Source organism: Podarcis melisellensis, assembly GCF_964234715.1.
Source record: "Podarcis melisellensis genome assembly, chromosome: 12".
Classification (NCBI taxonomy): Eukaryota; Metazoa; Chordata; class Lepidosauria; order Squamata; family Lacertidae; genus Podarcis; species Podarcis melisellensis.
The window spans coordinates 15,006,223-15,021,251 of NC_138544.1; the positions used below are offsets into that span (position 1 = coordinate 15,006,223).

Below are 15,029 nucleotides of genomic sequence, written 5' to 3' on the forward strand. Positions count from 1 at the left end.
TCTGGAGGAATAATGGACTTACAAATGTAATACAGTCACAGGTAAAGGTAAAGGGGACCCCTGACCATTAGGTCCCGTCTTGGCCGACTCTGGGGTTGCGGCGCTCATCTCGCTTTATTGGCCGAGGGAGCCAGCATACAGCTTCTGGGTCATGTGGCCAGCATGACTAAGCCGCTTCTGGCGAACCAGAGCAGCGCACAGAAATGCCATTTACCTTCCTGCCGGAACGGTACCTATTTATCTACTTGCACTTTGACATGCTTTTGAACTGCTAGGTTGGCAGGAGCAGGGACCGAGCAACGGGAGCTCATCCCGTCATGGGGGTTCGAACCGTCGACCTTCTGATCAGCAAGTCCTAGGCTCTATGGTTTAACCCACAGCGCCACCAGTGTCCCAGGAATACAGTCATACCTCAGGTTAAATATGCTTCAGGTTGAGCATTTACGGGTTGCGCTCCACGGCGACCCGGAAATAACGGAGCGTGTTACTTCCGAGTTTTGCCGCTCGCGAATGCGCAGATGCTCAAAATGACGTCTTGCGCATGCTCAGAAGCAGCGAATCGCGACCCGCAGATTGTGTTCACTTGAGGATGCGAACGGGGCTCCGGAATGGATCCCGTTCGCATCCAGGGGTACCACTGTACATGAATTTGCTGTTCCCACCTTTCAGATTCCCCCAAGTCAAGTGAAGCCAGTGCTGTTTTTCTGGGGATACTCAAGAGTATGCAGTACTGGCATCTTCTCCCCGCCTGCCCTCTCCCCCCCCCCCCGAGTGGTGAGTGGTGACTTCATGGTGAGTGCAGACACCATTTTTTCTTCCAAAGAGAGATGGGGGGACGGGGACTGGGTGACATCCCAAAGACAATTAAACTAAGCAATGTCTGCATTTCTGTGTAGAAACTGTGTAGTCCATATGAACCTACCCAGACCCTGAGGCCCTTCTTTGTGTGCCTCCTCCACAAGAGGTCCAGAGGGTGGCAACACGAGAACAGGCCTTCTCTGCAGTGAGGGAACTGTCAGGCAAAAACATTCCTCTTTAACCAGACCTTTGGCTGATAGACATCTAATGCCCTTTTAAATGTGTTGTGGGAGGGAGGATTATTGGGTTAGGGTGGCATACAAATTAAATAAATGAACAGAAATGAGCATACAGTCATACCATACAGATGCTTTGGTATGCACGATTTTGGGTTGCGCACCACGCTGAACCCGGAATGGATACTTCTGGGTTTCGGCGCTTGTGCAAAAGCGCCAAATCGCAACCCGCGTGTTCGCAAACGTGCCTCCCACACAGATAACCCGAGCGTCCACAGTACTGTACAAAGGTAAAATTTACATCCATTGCTCTGCCATCTTTTTCCTCAGCCCCTCTCCATCGCTGTCATGTGACCCTCCGGAAGTTGTCCAGAATGACATGTGGCCCTCACGCTGAAAATCTGACTCACACACACAGGTCCACCCTTTGCATGTCTCCCACCTTTGGCACATCCCTAGTCACTGTCTTGTGTCCTGTTACTATGCCTGAATCATGTAATGGGATTGGGTTTGCACCTTTGAGATGTTATCCCAGCCCACAGTCCACATACAATATCACTTATTTCTAGCAGACATCATAAACCCAACATTTCTCCAATGAATAATAATAATTTTACTATTACTTTATCCATCTGACTGGGTTGCCCTAGCAATTCTGGGCAGCTTCCAAATAGATAATAAAGACATAATAAAACATTAAAAAAACACCACACATTCCCTATACAGGGCTGCCTTCAGATGTCTTCTAAAGGTTTTATAGTTACTTATCTCCTTGGCTGAAGGGGGGGTGGCCTAGCTGCCATACACTCCAACATTTCTCCGATGAAGATAGGGACGTCCTCCATATCCTTCAGCATTTCTGCAATGAAAATAGGGACGTGCTAAGGAAAAAACACAGGTGGCGCTGTGGGCTAAACCACAGAGTCTAGGGCTTGCCGATCAGAAGGTTGGCGGTTCGAATCCCCACGACGGGGTGAGCTCCCGTTGCTCAGTCCCTGCTCCTGCCAACCTAGCAGTTCGAAAGCATGTCAAAGTGCAAGTAGATCAATAGGTATCGCTCTGGCGGGAAGGTAAACGGCGTTTCCATACACTGCTCTGGTTCGCCAGAAGCGGCTTAGTCATGCTGGCCACATGACCTGGAAGCTGTATGCCGGCTCCCTCAGCCAATAAAGTGAGTTGAGCGCCGCAACCCCAGAGTCGGTCACAACTGGACCTAATGGTCAGGGGTCCCTTTACCTTTAAGGAAAAAACAGGACATTCTGGAATCAAATCAGAAACCAGGACGGCTTCTGTAAATCTGGAACTGTCCCTGGAAAATAGGGATACTTGGAAAGTCTGAGACTTTGGTCATTGATAGTGAATACTTTAGTGGTATATAATGCTTGCCTTGGGGGAGGGGTTAATTAAAGGGGAGAAGAGAGATCATAATCTCTTTCCAGAACAGATTAACCACTCACCAGATTACTGAAGAAAGTGCATGGGCAATTGATCTTACACCACAGGTTCACAAATAAAGTTCTCATCTGCTCTTTAAAAGAAAAAGAAAAACAACAGCAGCAGCAACAACATAAGTTGCTACACAGGTTGGAAAAAAGCAATATCGGGTAATAAAGGCTGCCTCTAGGTAGAAGAGACAATAACCAACAGCCTCCCACGGGAGAGTCTCAAACACCTTGTTTGTGTGTGCCTCTGTTTTTTGGATGGAGGAGTATTTGTGTGCCGTGTGGAGCAAGAGAACAAAAATTAATTCAGTTTATTGCTGACTGGGGCTTAGGACAAGTCTAAGTGCAGCACTGATGGTGATGATCTACTTTAAAAGTTCAACTTCGGAGAAAAGAATGGAAGCAATAAATACCATGACAGTGAGGCAGGGAGAGCCAGGAGCTTTTATGGAAGAATTAAATCCCCATAGAACTGAAGTAAATGGGCTCCGGTGGGAAATTCAATCTGCAATGTATTCAGCCTTGATGTCATACTTGGTCTCACTGCCAGGGCTGTCAGAGTCTTCTTTAAAATAAAAATAAAAATTGGCCCTGTGCCTCTGCTTTTAGCAACAGTTTCTGACACACAGAAATGTAGCAGGCAAAGGTTTCACTATCCTTCGTTTAACATCAGGTATTAAATATATGTATGCCAGGCTGCTGTTAAAGACACGAGTTATATCCAAGTATACTCAAAGCTGATTCGTTGAAATGAATGGATCTAAGTCAGTGTTTCCCAACCTTGTGCCTCCAGATGTTTTTGGCCTACAACTCCCATCATCCCTAGCTAGCAAGACCAGTGGTCAGGGATGATGGGAATTGTAGTTCAAAAACAGCTGGAGGCACAAGGTTGGGAAACACTGATCTAAGTTAGTCCCTTGTCTATTAATTTCAGTGGGTCTACTCTAATATTAGATGCAATCAATAGGAACAGAAGCGATTCAAAAGGTGTATCCTCTGCATCCCAGAAGCAAAGGGAAATAGATGATGAATTATTATTATTATTATTATTATTATTATTATTATTTATTAAAATAACTTTTTATTCAAAATTAAAACAAAACATATTATCCAGAAACATATCATCCTTATTTCCCCCCCATTTTTCCTCCCTCCCCCCACAGAACCCACCCACCCCCGAATTCCCTCAGTTCCAGTCTTTGATTTCTCTAAAAATGCTGTTTTCTGCATGTTACACAGTTGTATAAATCCTCAAACTATTTAGCTGATTATTATCAACAAAAAGTTTGTGAATGTTTATTCAAAACCAGCCAAGGCGTCCAGTTCACTTTCTTGTGTCTTCAAATACTTTGTTAAAGGGTGCCCATTCATCTTTAAAGTCACAGTTATCCTTGTCCCGTAGCTTGTATGTAAGTTTTGCTAGTTCTGCATAGTCCGTCAATTTTTCTTGCCCTGATTCTTTAGTTGGGGTTTCTTCAGTCTTCCATCCTTGTGCTACCAGAACTCTTGTGGCCGTTGTCGCATGCATGAAGATGTTTTTCAGCTTTTTTTTGGCAGATCTTTCTCTACAGTCCCTAATAAAAATGCTTCACTTCTCACAGTGAGGGAAAAGTGTGGCGAAATGGAAAGAAGTCTTCATCTGGTGCCAAAAGTGCAATAAAGTCAATGCCCAGCTTGGGCACAAGAATATTGTGTGAACACCCCTATAGCCGGATTTGAAGAGAGTGCCTTTTACCGAAAGAAATATGGTGATGACCTTTCCTAGCCTTAAATACTCCATTTCCCAGCATGCCAAATGTCACTGCCGATTAGAACAGGTGGCTTTCAGAAGCCACAATTCCAAGAGAAGAGGCTGAAAAATATTACCTTTCTGCATCTCATAAAGCTGCCACTGGTCCAATGATGGATTTGAGCAATTTCTCAACTTCCATTCCCTTCCATAAATATGTTAGTAGAATAGCAGCAATCTCTGCATGTTCTCTATCCCATATCGACCTGTTTATGGGCAAAAGAGCAAGGGAAGGGCCAGTGAAATACACAACTGTGCAGGCACCCTGTTAGTAACATCTCTCTCATATTTAGTTGGGTGCGTGGGAAATAGCCAGGAATGTTGCTCCGTAAATCTCCATTAGTTCTCACACAAACGGCCGCTTTCTCATTTGTACTGAAAATCTTACAGCTAAATGGTAAAACTGGCGAATGAATCTATCAAGAAAAATACCCTCAATTGTGATTATTGTCGAACAGAAGGTTATGCGTTTGGGTCAAGAAAGACAGCTCTACTGGACTTTAATTCTCTCTCTTCTATGTATGTCTTGAGGGTCTACGCTGAGGTTCATTTTCTTGAAGCTTGGAAATGGATTAGACCAAAGACCTACCTAGTCCAACATCCTACCCCCAACTGGATGCCCAAAGGAAGCCAATGAACAGGACACAAGCAGATTAGCACTGTTCCACTCATATTCCTCAACAACCAGTCTGAGATACTCATAGGCATAGCCAAGAGGGGGACAGGGGGGCAGCTGCCCCCCAAATCAAGTAAATCAATAAATGTATTTAACAGAATATTTAACTGAGGTTCTGCACACCCAACATAAAGGCTGCCCCCCATAAATCCTGGCTACACCCATAGAGATACAGGAGGTAATATAGAAGTTTGGACGAGCAACCATTGATAATCTTAGCTTCCATGAATAACACCCTCTTAAGACACCCAAGCTCGTGGCCATCATAATAGGCTGTGGTAGCAAATTCTATAGTGTAGCTATGAACTGTGTACTTCCTTTTGTCTGTTCTGAATCTCCCGCCGTTCAGTTTTACTGGCTAAACCCTGGTTCTATTATTATGAGAGGAGGAGATGCACCACATCAAAGGAAATTGCTTGCCAAAGGTTAGGTATTCAAAAATATATATGCTAGAATAAATTTGTGCTAAAATGCTGTTGAATTTTCATGAGGACCTTTTTGCCGCGGAAATTCGCAAATGTGGAGAACTAAACTTCAGATTGCGAAATTAGAAACTGACAGAAACTGAAATTGCCAAATCCACTCATCCTTAGCCATGAGACAGTATTAATTGGACTATCAAAGATGCCCCATTGTCCATTGTCCCGTCAAAATACACCTTTCTTTTTCCATGTAATGTGTCCTTCAATTTTAATTAATTTAAGAAACCCTGCTCTTAAAGGCCAGCCTCGACCTACAAAACTTTCATCACTAAATACATACTATCAGAAAGGAAATTCAATCACATGAAAAGCAGGGGGCAGGGCCTTTTTGCTAATGGCACCTGAATTGTGGAATGAAGGAGTCATCAGGAGATTCGCCTGGTTGGCAGACAAAGACCACCTCATTTCCCCAAGCCTTTGGTGTAGAATAAAAGAAAATATGCTTGTGAGGTCCTTATCTCTTGTGAGGCTCATTTTAGATTTTGGACCTGGCTGTTTTTAGCCTCTAGTGCTTTAAAACGCTTTTTCACATTGTACTTTTGATTCAGTATTTGTAAGCCACGCTGGGAATTCATCTGAAGGGCAGGATATGAATTCTTAAACAAAGTAAATAAAATCAGTAATTCCATGGCTTATCCTTGGCTCCCTGCAGAACTTTCTTGACCTTCGCCTCCCTTTGAGTTCAGGTCCACATTACGCTCACAATGTGCAAGCAACAAGCAAAGCAGACCATCTCTACATAGAGAAAGTCAGAAGGACTCTGAATCTCACACATGAAGAAAGGAGGGCTGACTTTTCTGTCCTCTATCCTCCGTGGCTCACTTCCCCTTCAGTTTGGGAAGAGGCGAAGCAGGAAAAAGTAGCCATTAAAAGGAGAGATAAACAGGGATTTGCTATGGGGAGGGTCCAGTGTAGAAAAATTAGTTTGCAAAAGGGATTGAGAATCAGCAGAGTCTCCCCCTACATTAGGGGTAGCAAATCTTTGGTCCTCTGGATGTTACTGGAATACACCTCCCATCAGCAATGACTACAGTCCATAATAGCTGGACCTGATGAGAGTTGGTGCCCAACATCTGGAGGGCCACAGTTTGGACAACCCTGTACTAAAAGAACTATGGTGTATTTTCATATTCCCTCTGCAGCCTGCTGTGCCAGAAGTCAGGGGCATAAGTGTGGGAGAGCAGGGAGGCCATTGCCCCGGGGGCACAACCAGGTGCCCCAATGCAGGTAGGCAAGGGAATGGAATTTGCAGTGACATGTGCAACCTGTCAGACCACTGCAGATTAGTTGCTCCAATGGCATCGGGGGTGAGGGATGGGCTGGCACGGTGGGCTCCCTTTGCCCTCTGTGTCCGCTCCCCCATGGTGTGTGCACACACCGCCCTGGGCACTGGCAACCCACTTTGTGCCACTGCCACAAGCGGCTGCAGGGAGCAAGGTAAAGGTAAAGGGACCCCTGACCATTAGGTCCAGTCATGACCGACTCTGGGGTTGCAGCGCTCATCTTGCTTTATTGGCCAAGGGAGCCGGCATACAGCTTCCGGATCATGTGGCCAGCATGACTAAACCGCTTCTGGCAAACCAGAGCAGCACACGGAAACACCATTTACCTTCCCACTTTGACATGCTTTCAAACTGCTAGGTTGGCAGGAGCAGCGACTGAGCAACAGGAGCTCACCCCGTCGCAGGGATTCGAACCACCGACCTTTTGATCGGCAAGTCCTAGGCTCTGTGGTTTAACCCACAGCGCCACCCGCGGCAGGGAGCAAGAGGAATGAGCAAAACATGCCTCCATCCACTTCCTCCTGCGAGAGCCTGAAATGAGCAGCACCCTGCTCTTGGGAACTCTGGATTCAAGACAGGAGATGAAAGGCAGCCTGTGGTTTGTCTTGCTTTGTGGGTGCAATTGCATCTCCCTCCAGCATTCTCTGCCTGTGGGCAGGGAAGGCTACAGTATTCTCAACGGGCAGAGTCAGGTTGCTCTGACACGATGAGCTTCAGTGAAGGAGGTGGACTAAATACTTCACTCCACAACCTGGATCCCTATTTTATTTTGCCAATTGTTTTAACACACACTTTTAAAAAAAAATCTATAACAAAATAAACTCGCAGGAGAAAGGCAGCATTAAATCTGTAGAAGGCTAAGAGGTGAGAGGAAAGCGAAGGGAAATGCACTCAGATCCGGTCACAAGTGAAGGTTTAATATCAGCTGAAAATTGGTTTTGCAGAACATTAGACAGTGTTGTCCTTGGTTTTATTCCCACAAATGCAATTTGGCATGCGTTCCACTTGAAAATGCAGGCACTGGCACTGCAGTTGGGTAGCATTCTTGCAATTATGATAGTAGCTGCCTTTTTTTTTTTTGCAATTGGGGAAAGTAATGGGGAAATATACTTGAAAGTGTGGGGTAACCAAATGATTAGTGGGAAGATGCATAAACACTGCACAAGCAATGAATGCTCATTGCTGTATCACCTCCCCACAAACAGACCGGAATGAATGCTCAATAAGGACCTGGATATAGTACAATCTTCACATAAGCATATCAGGATGAATGCTCAGCGAAGAGCTTGTCTGGAAGAGCCCCATGACAGGCAAACCTTCGAGGATTTCTATTTCACTTACTGCACATGATTCCTCACAATCTGTTGCCCTGAATTACACGGCCCCTTTGCTCCATAGCCAAGTGTCCCAACTCTTGCAAATAAGTGGGTGCTAATGTGCTCATTGGCAGGTCACGCAAACCAGGAGTTTTCACTCTTTCCAGAGCTTGGCACTCATCTCAGTTAGGCCATGCCTTGCAGCTCCTATAAGAGATTTTCACTTTTGCCTTCTCCTGCAGCTTTGCTCTCTTTCAACCAGAGAAGCAGCACTCCAACACTCTATTCAATTTAGCAGTGTTCACAGTGGATTCTAAAACGCAGCCGTCTTGCTTCACATAAAATGGGGTCTTTCCTTCACTCGATACCTCCCATGTGGCCAATGTGAGCCAATCGCATGAGAACTCTCTAGAATTTAGTTACCGACCAATCAAATTTAAACACACAGTACAGTGGTACCTTGGTTCTCAAAATGCCTTGGTACTCAAATAACTTGGAACCCAAACTCTGCAAACCCAGAAGTGTGGCAGTTTTGCAAACTTTTTCGGAAGTCAAACACGCTCCGCTTTGAGTGTTATGTTTCTGATATGAGTTTTACGCTTCTGTTTTGAGAGTTACTCTTCTGTTTTGAGTGCCACACTTCCGTTTAGTTACACTGAGTTACACTCAGTTACACTGAGGTCTGACTGTTTTTGCCATTTATTTTGTGTTTTTGTTTTAGCGGCTCTTTTTTGTTTTTGTGCCTGTGTGGAAGCCAGTTCAGCTACTGATTGCTTGATACATTGTTTATTGCTTTCGTTTTATGGATCAGTGGTCTCGTTAGATAGTAAAATTCACGTTAAATTGCTGTTTTAGGAGTTGTTTTTAAAAGTCTGGAACGGATTAATCCATTTTGCATTACTTTCTATGGGAAAGCGCGCCTTAGTTTGGGAATGGATTAAATTTGAGAACCAAGGTACCACTGTAATGGATGCAAGCATTTGCAATTTCAGTGAATTAAAGCACTATACCTAACAGGGCACCTTAGCAGCCCCTGCTGCCCATGGAGATGATCTGCTGTTGAAGCAACTGGAGAACTGGCATGTCCAGAACACTGCTTGCTTGACTGCAGCAGTGTATGTGGGTTGTAAATCAGAGCAATGTGAAGGGATCAGGTGCTGCGAGCTTTGGGTATCTTGGAAACATACCTATAGAATAAAATTTGCCAAAGTTGCTTGGGTCTTGTTGCTCGGTCTCTTTCATAAATAAATACATCAAAAATTCTTGAGAGAGTTTACCTGAAGCAGAATGGGTAGCCACAACATGTAAAGGTTACAGTTAATGGATTTTTGAGGGCCAGTTGCTCCAGGGAGTCTTGTTCACCCAACGGTTGTTCTTTGCAGTTTTATATTGCCAAAGCCCCAGGGGTTGAGGACTCTTAATAGTGTGATATTAAACCATCCTCTAATACGGTCTTTGCAATGCTCAGAACCTACAATGAGCTGGTAACCGCCGACTCAGCAGATGAGGCTGTATCACTTGGCCCCCAAAGCACAGGAAACCTTAAGAGGGTGCTGACCGTGAAGCAAAGTGAAAAGTTGCAAAATTTGCATAAAGTGGAGCTGAGCCAAAATCCTATCACTTTGCAGGGTTTCCTTCGTTATTCACGTTTTTTTGGGTGGCAGCAATCATTTCCTTCCAATGCTCAGGGAAAGCACTAGGTGTGGGGGCAGCGTCAAGAAGGCAGTGTGGTGGGCAGGTTGCCAGTGCAGTTGCTGCTGCTGCTGACCTTTGACCTTTGCTGCTGCTGACACACACACACCATTTTTGGGAGCGGGTATGGGAGCTGTGCTACTATCCCTGTTAATGCTGAGCCCCAGATAAACTATTAGAAAATTTCTTCTTGCCCAGAGGAATTGGGTGAAATGGTCCTCCTGATTTCTGTGCTTGCAAATAAAGTGGGGAATCTCGAGAGACCAGATGGAAACAGCTGTGGCATAAACAGAAACAACGTGGCATTTTATTTTTATTTATTTAATTCGCAAGGGCGCCATTTGCAAAATGGGAAGAGAAAGGCTGGTGTTAGGACTTTTAGATAAAGCATGGTCACAGATCACTGGTATGAACAGAAAAAAGCATGATATTTACAGGTTAATATTTTACAAAGCAATTCATTTACTAGGGCAAAAGCGCTCCTGCAATGCGTGTTCTGCAAATATTTTAACCCCGACCCCTTTTTTCTTTAGATCTTTTGTAGGGTTTGTTTTGTCATGGGGGTGTTGTGGGGAGAAGGTGGCAATGCAGCCCTGGCACACATTCAGGCAACCTTCACCATCCCTCTTCCCAACATCTGGTATGTAGGCAGAAGAAGCTGGCATCAGGCTACGTCAGCCATACTTCATTATAATCCCTTTGCAGTACCAACTGATTGTAAGGAAGAGGGTCTAACTTTGAAACAGACAAAAATGCTGCAGTCGACTGAAGAAGCAAACAGCAGAAAACTGGTGCAAAAAGAGGCAAACTTCTTGGGGGATTTTAGAAACCTTTCCCACCTTTGTCAGACTGAAAATGTTTGCTGGAGACCATCCGATTCAGCCCCGACATTGATTTTAAAAAATTCTTACAAAGTTCCTTCTTTGCACCATAGAAGTAAATCAAAGTGAAGTGTTTTCTTTTCCCTTCATCCCATATTATCCCTGTACCTCACATCTCATGCATTTCCTTGCATATCATTTTGAAACGTGGCTGAAATGCAGGTTTTGAACACCTCAGTTTCTCCCGATGGAGTACTCAAATATGCACGCATGCGATCGGCAACCATAATCCAGCAATTTTTGAGGCAATGATTATTGAGCTCTAAGTGTCAATACTGCTGGAGGAATCAATCAAAGATCTCCTGATTTCACCTGGAGATGGTAAGAGTACTATTTGTCTCAAATAAGAAGATAGCAAAATGGCATACATTAATTCCTGTCAGTGTCTCCATGCTACTCATTGCCCTCACCCTATGGCACGATGCCTGCTTCCATCTGAACAGTGCCCACTTTATTAATTTCTGATGATTCAAGTAAAACCATTCTTTGTTGTCACACGGAGGCATCTTCAGAAGCCTTCAGCTGATCTTCAAAATAGAGGAGCTGATCTACTTCAAAGCAGTCACTTGCCCGAGACACCATTTTTTCCAGGTATTCTCTGATTTCATTTTCACTTGCATTCTGCTTTCTTGCTCGTTGCAGGAATTCATAAACTTTTTCAAAGGTTTCTGTTCCCAGTTTCTGAATGGCTGACCTGTTAAACAGAAAACGAACGCCAGCAAGTGAGCTGGATTATAAATAACGTATAGAAGTCCATCATTTACTATAATTGGACAGATATTGTATCTGGCACTTGAACAAAATGGTGTGTGCGTCTTATGGAGCGAATGCAGGCTGTGCAGCTATCCCAGAAGCCAGAACAGCAAGAGGAATTGCTGCTTTCACTGCGCAGCGATCCCTCTTGCTGTTGTGGCTTCTGAGATTCAGAATTTTTTTTCTTGTTTTCCTCCTCCAAAAACTAAGTGCGTCTTGTGGTCTGGTGCGTCTTATAGAGCGAAAAATACGGTATATAAAAAGGTACTGAACAATTTTCATGGAGTAAGTAGATAGCACAGCCATGCTTCATAAATCATCCTTTAGACGCTTACCAAAAGAGAGGAAGATGGTAGTTCACCACAAAGTGGAAATGGCATTTGTCTTCTGAAAACAGAATCTTCTCTCTTTTAAAATCTAATACAGTGGTACCTCGGTTTAACAGTCCTGCTTACAAATGATTCAGTTTATGAACTCCGCAAAATCAGAAGTAGTGTTCCAGTTTGTGAACTTTACCTCATCTCTTTTAAAATCTAATACAGTGGTACCTCGGTTTAACAGTCCTGCTTACAAATGATTCAGTTTACGAACTCCGCAAAATCAGAAGTAGTGTTCCAGTTTGTGAACTTTACCTCAGTCTACAAACGGAAACTGAACGGTGGAAGGGCACTGGTGGTGGGAGGCCTCATTAGGGAAAGCGTGCCTCTGTTTAAGAATGGATTTAGCTTAAGAATGGACTTCAGGAACAGATTAATTTCGTAAACCAAGCTACTACTGTATATGCATGCTTCATTAATGAAAATTATACTTGTGCTGTCCTAATAGGATAGAGGGTTTTAGCCGAAGAGAGCAAGACCCACACCTCAATTCAGTGTACAGAAGGCAAAAAGATAACACTTCAGTAACCAAATCTAGTACCAGTACTTGGCACCCTCAGGCAAGAAGGCCCAAGAACCCTAGCGGGCTCCACCATGCTTAAAGATAAAGGGTAAAGGGACCCCTGAACATTAGGTCCAGTCGTGATCGACTCTGGGGTTGCGGCGCTCATCTCGCTTTATTGGCGGAGGGAGCTGGCGTACAGCTTCTGGGTCATGTGGCCAGCATGACTAAGCCGCTTCTGGCGAACCAGAAAAGCGCACGGAAACGCCGTTTACCTTCCCGCCGGAGCGATACCTATTGATCTACTTGCACTTTGACGTGCTTTCGAACTGCTAGGTTGTCAGGAGCAGGGACCAAGCAACGGGAGCTCACCCCGTCGCGGGGATTCGAACTGCCGACCTTCTGATCAGCAAGTCCTAGGCTCTGTGGTTTAACCCACAGCGCCACCCACGTCCCCCACCATGCTTACATAAACCCTATTACAGTGGAACCTCGACTTACATCCGCCTCTTCTTGCAGACATTCCAAGTTGTGGCCGCGGCAAACCCGGAAGTAAACATTAGGTTTGCTGCAATTTGCGGAAGCGGATTTTGCCATTTGCGCATGCGCACAGGCGGCTGCTGCCATCTACGCATGCGCAGAAGCGCACTGCCACCGAATGCGCACACGCACAATGGCGCCTCTACTAGCGTCCAGTTTTGCCCAGCAAATGGGCCTCCGGGACAGATTATGATCGTAAGTAGAGGTTGTACTGTAATTTAATTTTTAAAAATCAGGGCCAGGTTCTGAGGGGGAAATTGTGTCACGTGGCTGGAGCCACTGCCATGCTACTTCTCCCAAAATATTTGTGGGCATTGATAACATTACCCTGCAACAACACTATGTTGTGAACCAGAGGCAACATGGACAAAGATTATAGCACTTCCAGCCTCATGGGTGGTATATATAATAATACCACCCCTCCACGGGCTGATCGTGGATTGTGAGGCACCCCGGTATATAGTGTGTATAAGCCATTTGCTCTTTTCTGACACCTGCAACATAAATGCCTAGAACAGAACAAGGGGAAGGCAAAGAAGACTGCTCCCTCTTCTGAAGCTTACACACACACACACACACACACTCCAAACCCCATTCCTGAAAAATATATGTTTAGAAGTATAATTTTCTACCAAGGATAAAAAGATTTGCTGTCAAATCAATTACATATTACAGTGGAATAATAATGCAGAACACCAGAATAATAGCCCGAGGTTGAAAAGACGCTTATATGTTTGATAGACAGCAATGATGACCGTTTTTCTGTGCCATCAGAGCAAACATGAATTAGTGTGTTGAAATAAACTGTGGATTGTTCTGCTGTGATTCCCACTTCATCCATGGAGTAAGGTTGATTTGACCCCCCCCCTCTAGTTCCTGATGGCAGATCTCTATTCCACCCTACCCCGCTTGTTCCTGATGTAGTTGCGTTCTTTTCGGGTTGCGTTCTTTTCATGTTGCGAACGGGCCTCTGGAACGGATCCCGTTCGCAACCAGAGGTACCACTGTATTGAGTTTTGGAATCAAATAAGGCCACAACTTTATTGGTTACAGATGTGAAAGGTTTGGCCATAGGTATTGAGGTAAGTGATTTCTAAGAGTGAAGCCAGCAGCAGTAGGGTGGGGGGACGTCCTATGACCTACATCAAATCGGGGCATTCCCCAAGTGGTCCCTGTTGGAGGAGTGGTATGGCCCTAGCCCCCCTCTGGGCATTCAAGTGCCACTACTGGTCAATTGGCACCCTGCCCGGGTAACGCCACCTGGATTTCTGCTGCCGTTGGCCAATTTTGTGGTAGGATTATGATCTGGCCGGCAATAGGCCAGTTTGCAGGGAAGACACCATGCCTGCCCACAAAGCCGCCTGCCCGAAGAGGGCAAACAGACATAAGTTACACTATGAAATGTACTGATAGAGAACATACATAAAAGTGATTAATTTCAATGTGGTTATTGGAAAGATTTTATGCCCAAGAACTGGTTGGGGGGGGGGTTCTTACTGAAATCAATAGTAAAACAACCTTTGAGCTCAACAGGAGCACATTGAAGCTATTTAGAAAGTCTCAACATTATTCTAAGCACTCACATGGACTATGTACCGCTTTGCTGCGGAAAGGTAGACTTTTTCTTAGCTAGCTGTCAGCTAATCTTAAAGATCATGCCGTGCTCAATCAATTACTTCAACATGACCTTTCTTTCTGAATTTTTAAGAGACATGGGCATTTGATGCCAACGCCATTGGCCTAAGGGTCTTCTATACATAATCCTTCTGGATCTCAAGCAATAAGAAACATGGCCATTCATGGTGGAAGAACAAAAATATCACAAAATGCCTTTCTTTTGCAGCTTCTGAAAGACAATTTTACTTAGACTCAGCAGGTAATGATGATGCCTTGTGCCTGATCCTGGTGCGCTGCTGAGTGGAAGACACTGGGGGCTGAACGAGAAGCAGTCACTGCTGTGCTGCAAAATTTTAATTTACTTGCATTTTGGTCCATGAAAGCTTTTCCATTGTACCCATCTGCATGTTCTTGAATATTTAAACTGCACTGTAAAGCTCAATGCCATTAAACTCTGAGCTTATTGCATGTATACTTAGGTTTCTTTTTAAAAAGAACACGAGACTCCATGTATTTAGAGTCATTTTCCTCCCTTTCTTTTGAATCCATCACTGAAAAAGAGTAGTATAAATGCCTAAGCCGATTATGCATGTTTTGTTATTCTGTAGTCAGGCACACACAAGGGCCCAAATCACGAAGCCACAG

General features: G+C 44.6%; 1 protein-coding gene across 3 annotated transcripts in view; it reads right to left on the reverse strand.

Moving 5' to 3' along the window:
- Positions 1–9,994: 9,994 nt before the first annotated feature.
- NEK11 (NIMA related kinase 11) overlaps positions 9,995–15,029 on the reverse strand; it is an 87,569-nt gene continuing 82,534 nt past the window's right edge. For all 3 annotated transcript variants that reach the window (XM_081882980.1, XM_081882978.1, XM_081882979.1), the window contains one exon: positions 9,995–11,289. In XM_081882980.1, coding sequence (XP_081739106.1) covers positions 11,144–11,289 — 146 coding nt within the window. In that variant the 3' untranslated portion in view covers positions 9,995–11,143. The remainder of the gene's footprint in view (positions 11,290–15,029) is intronic.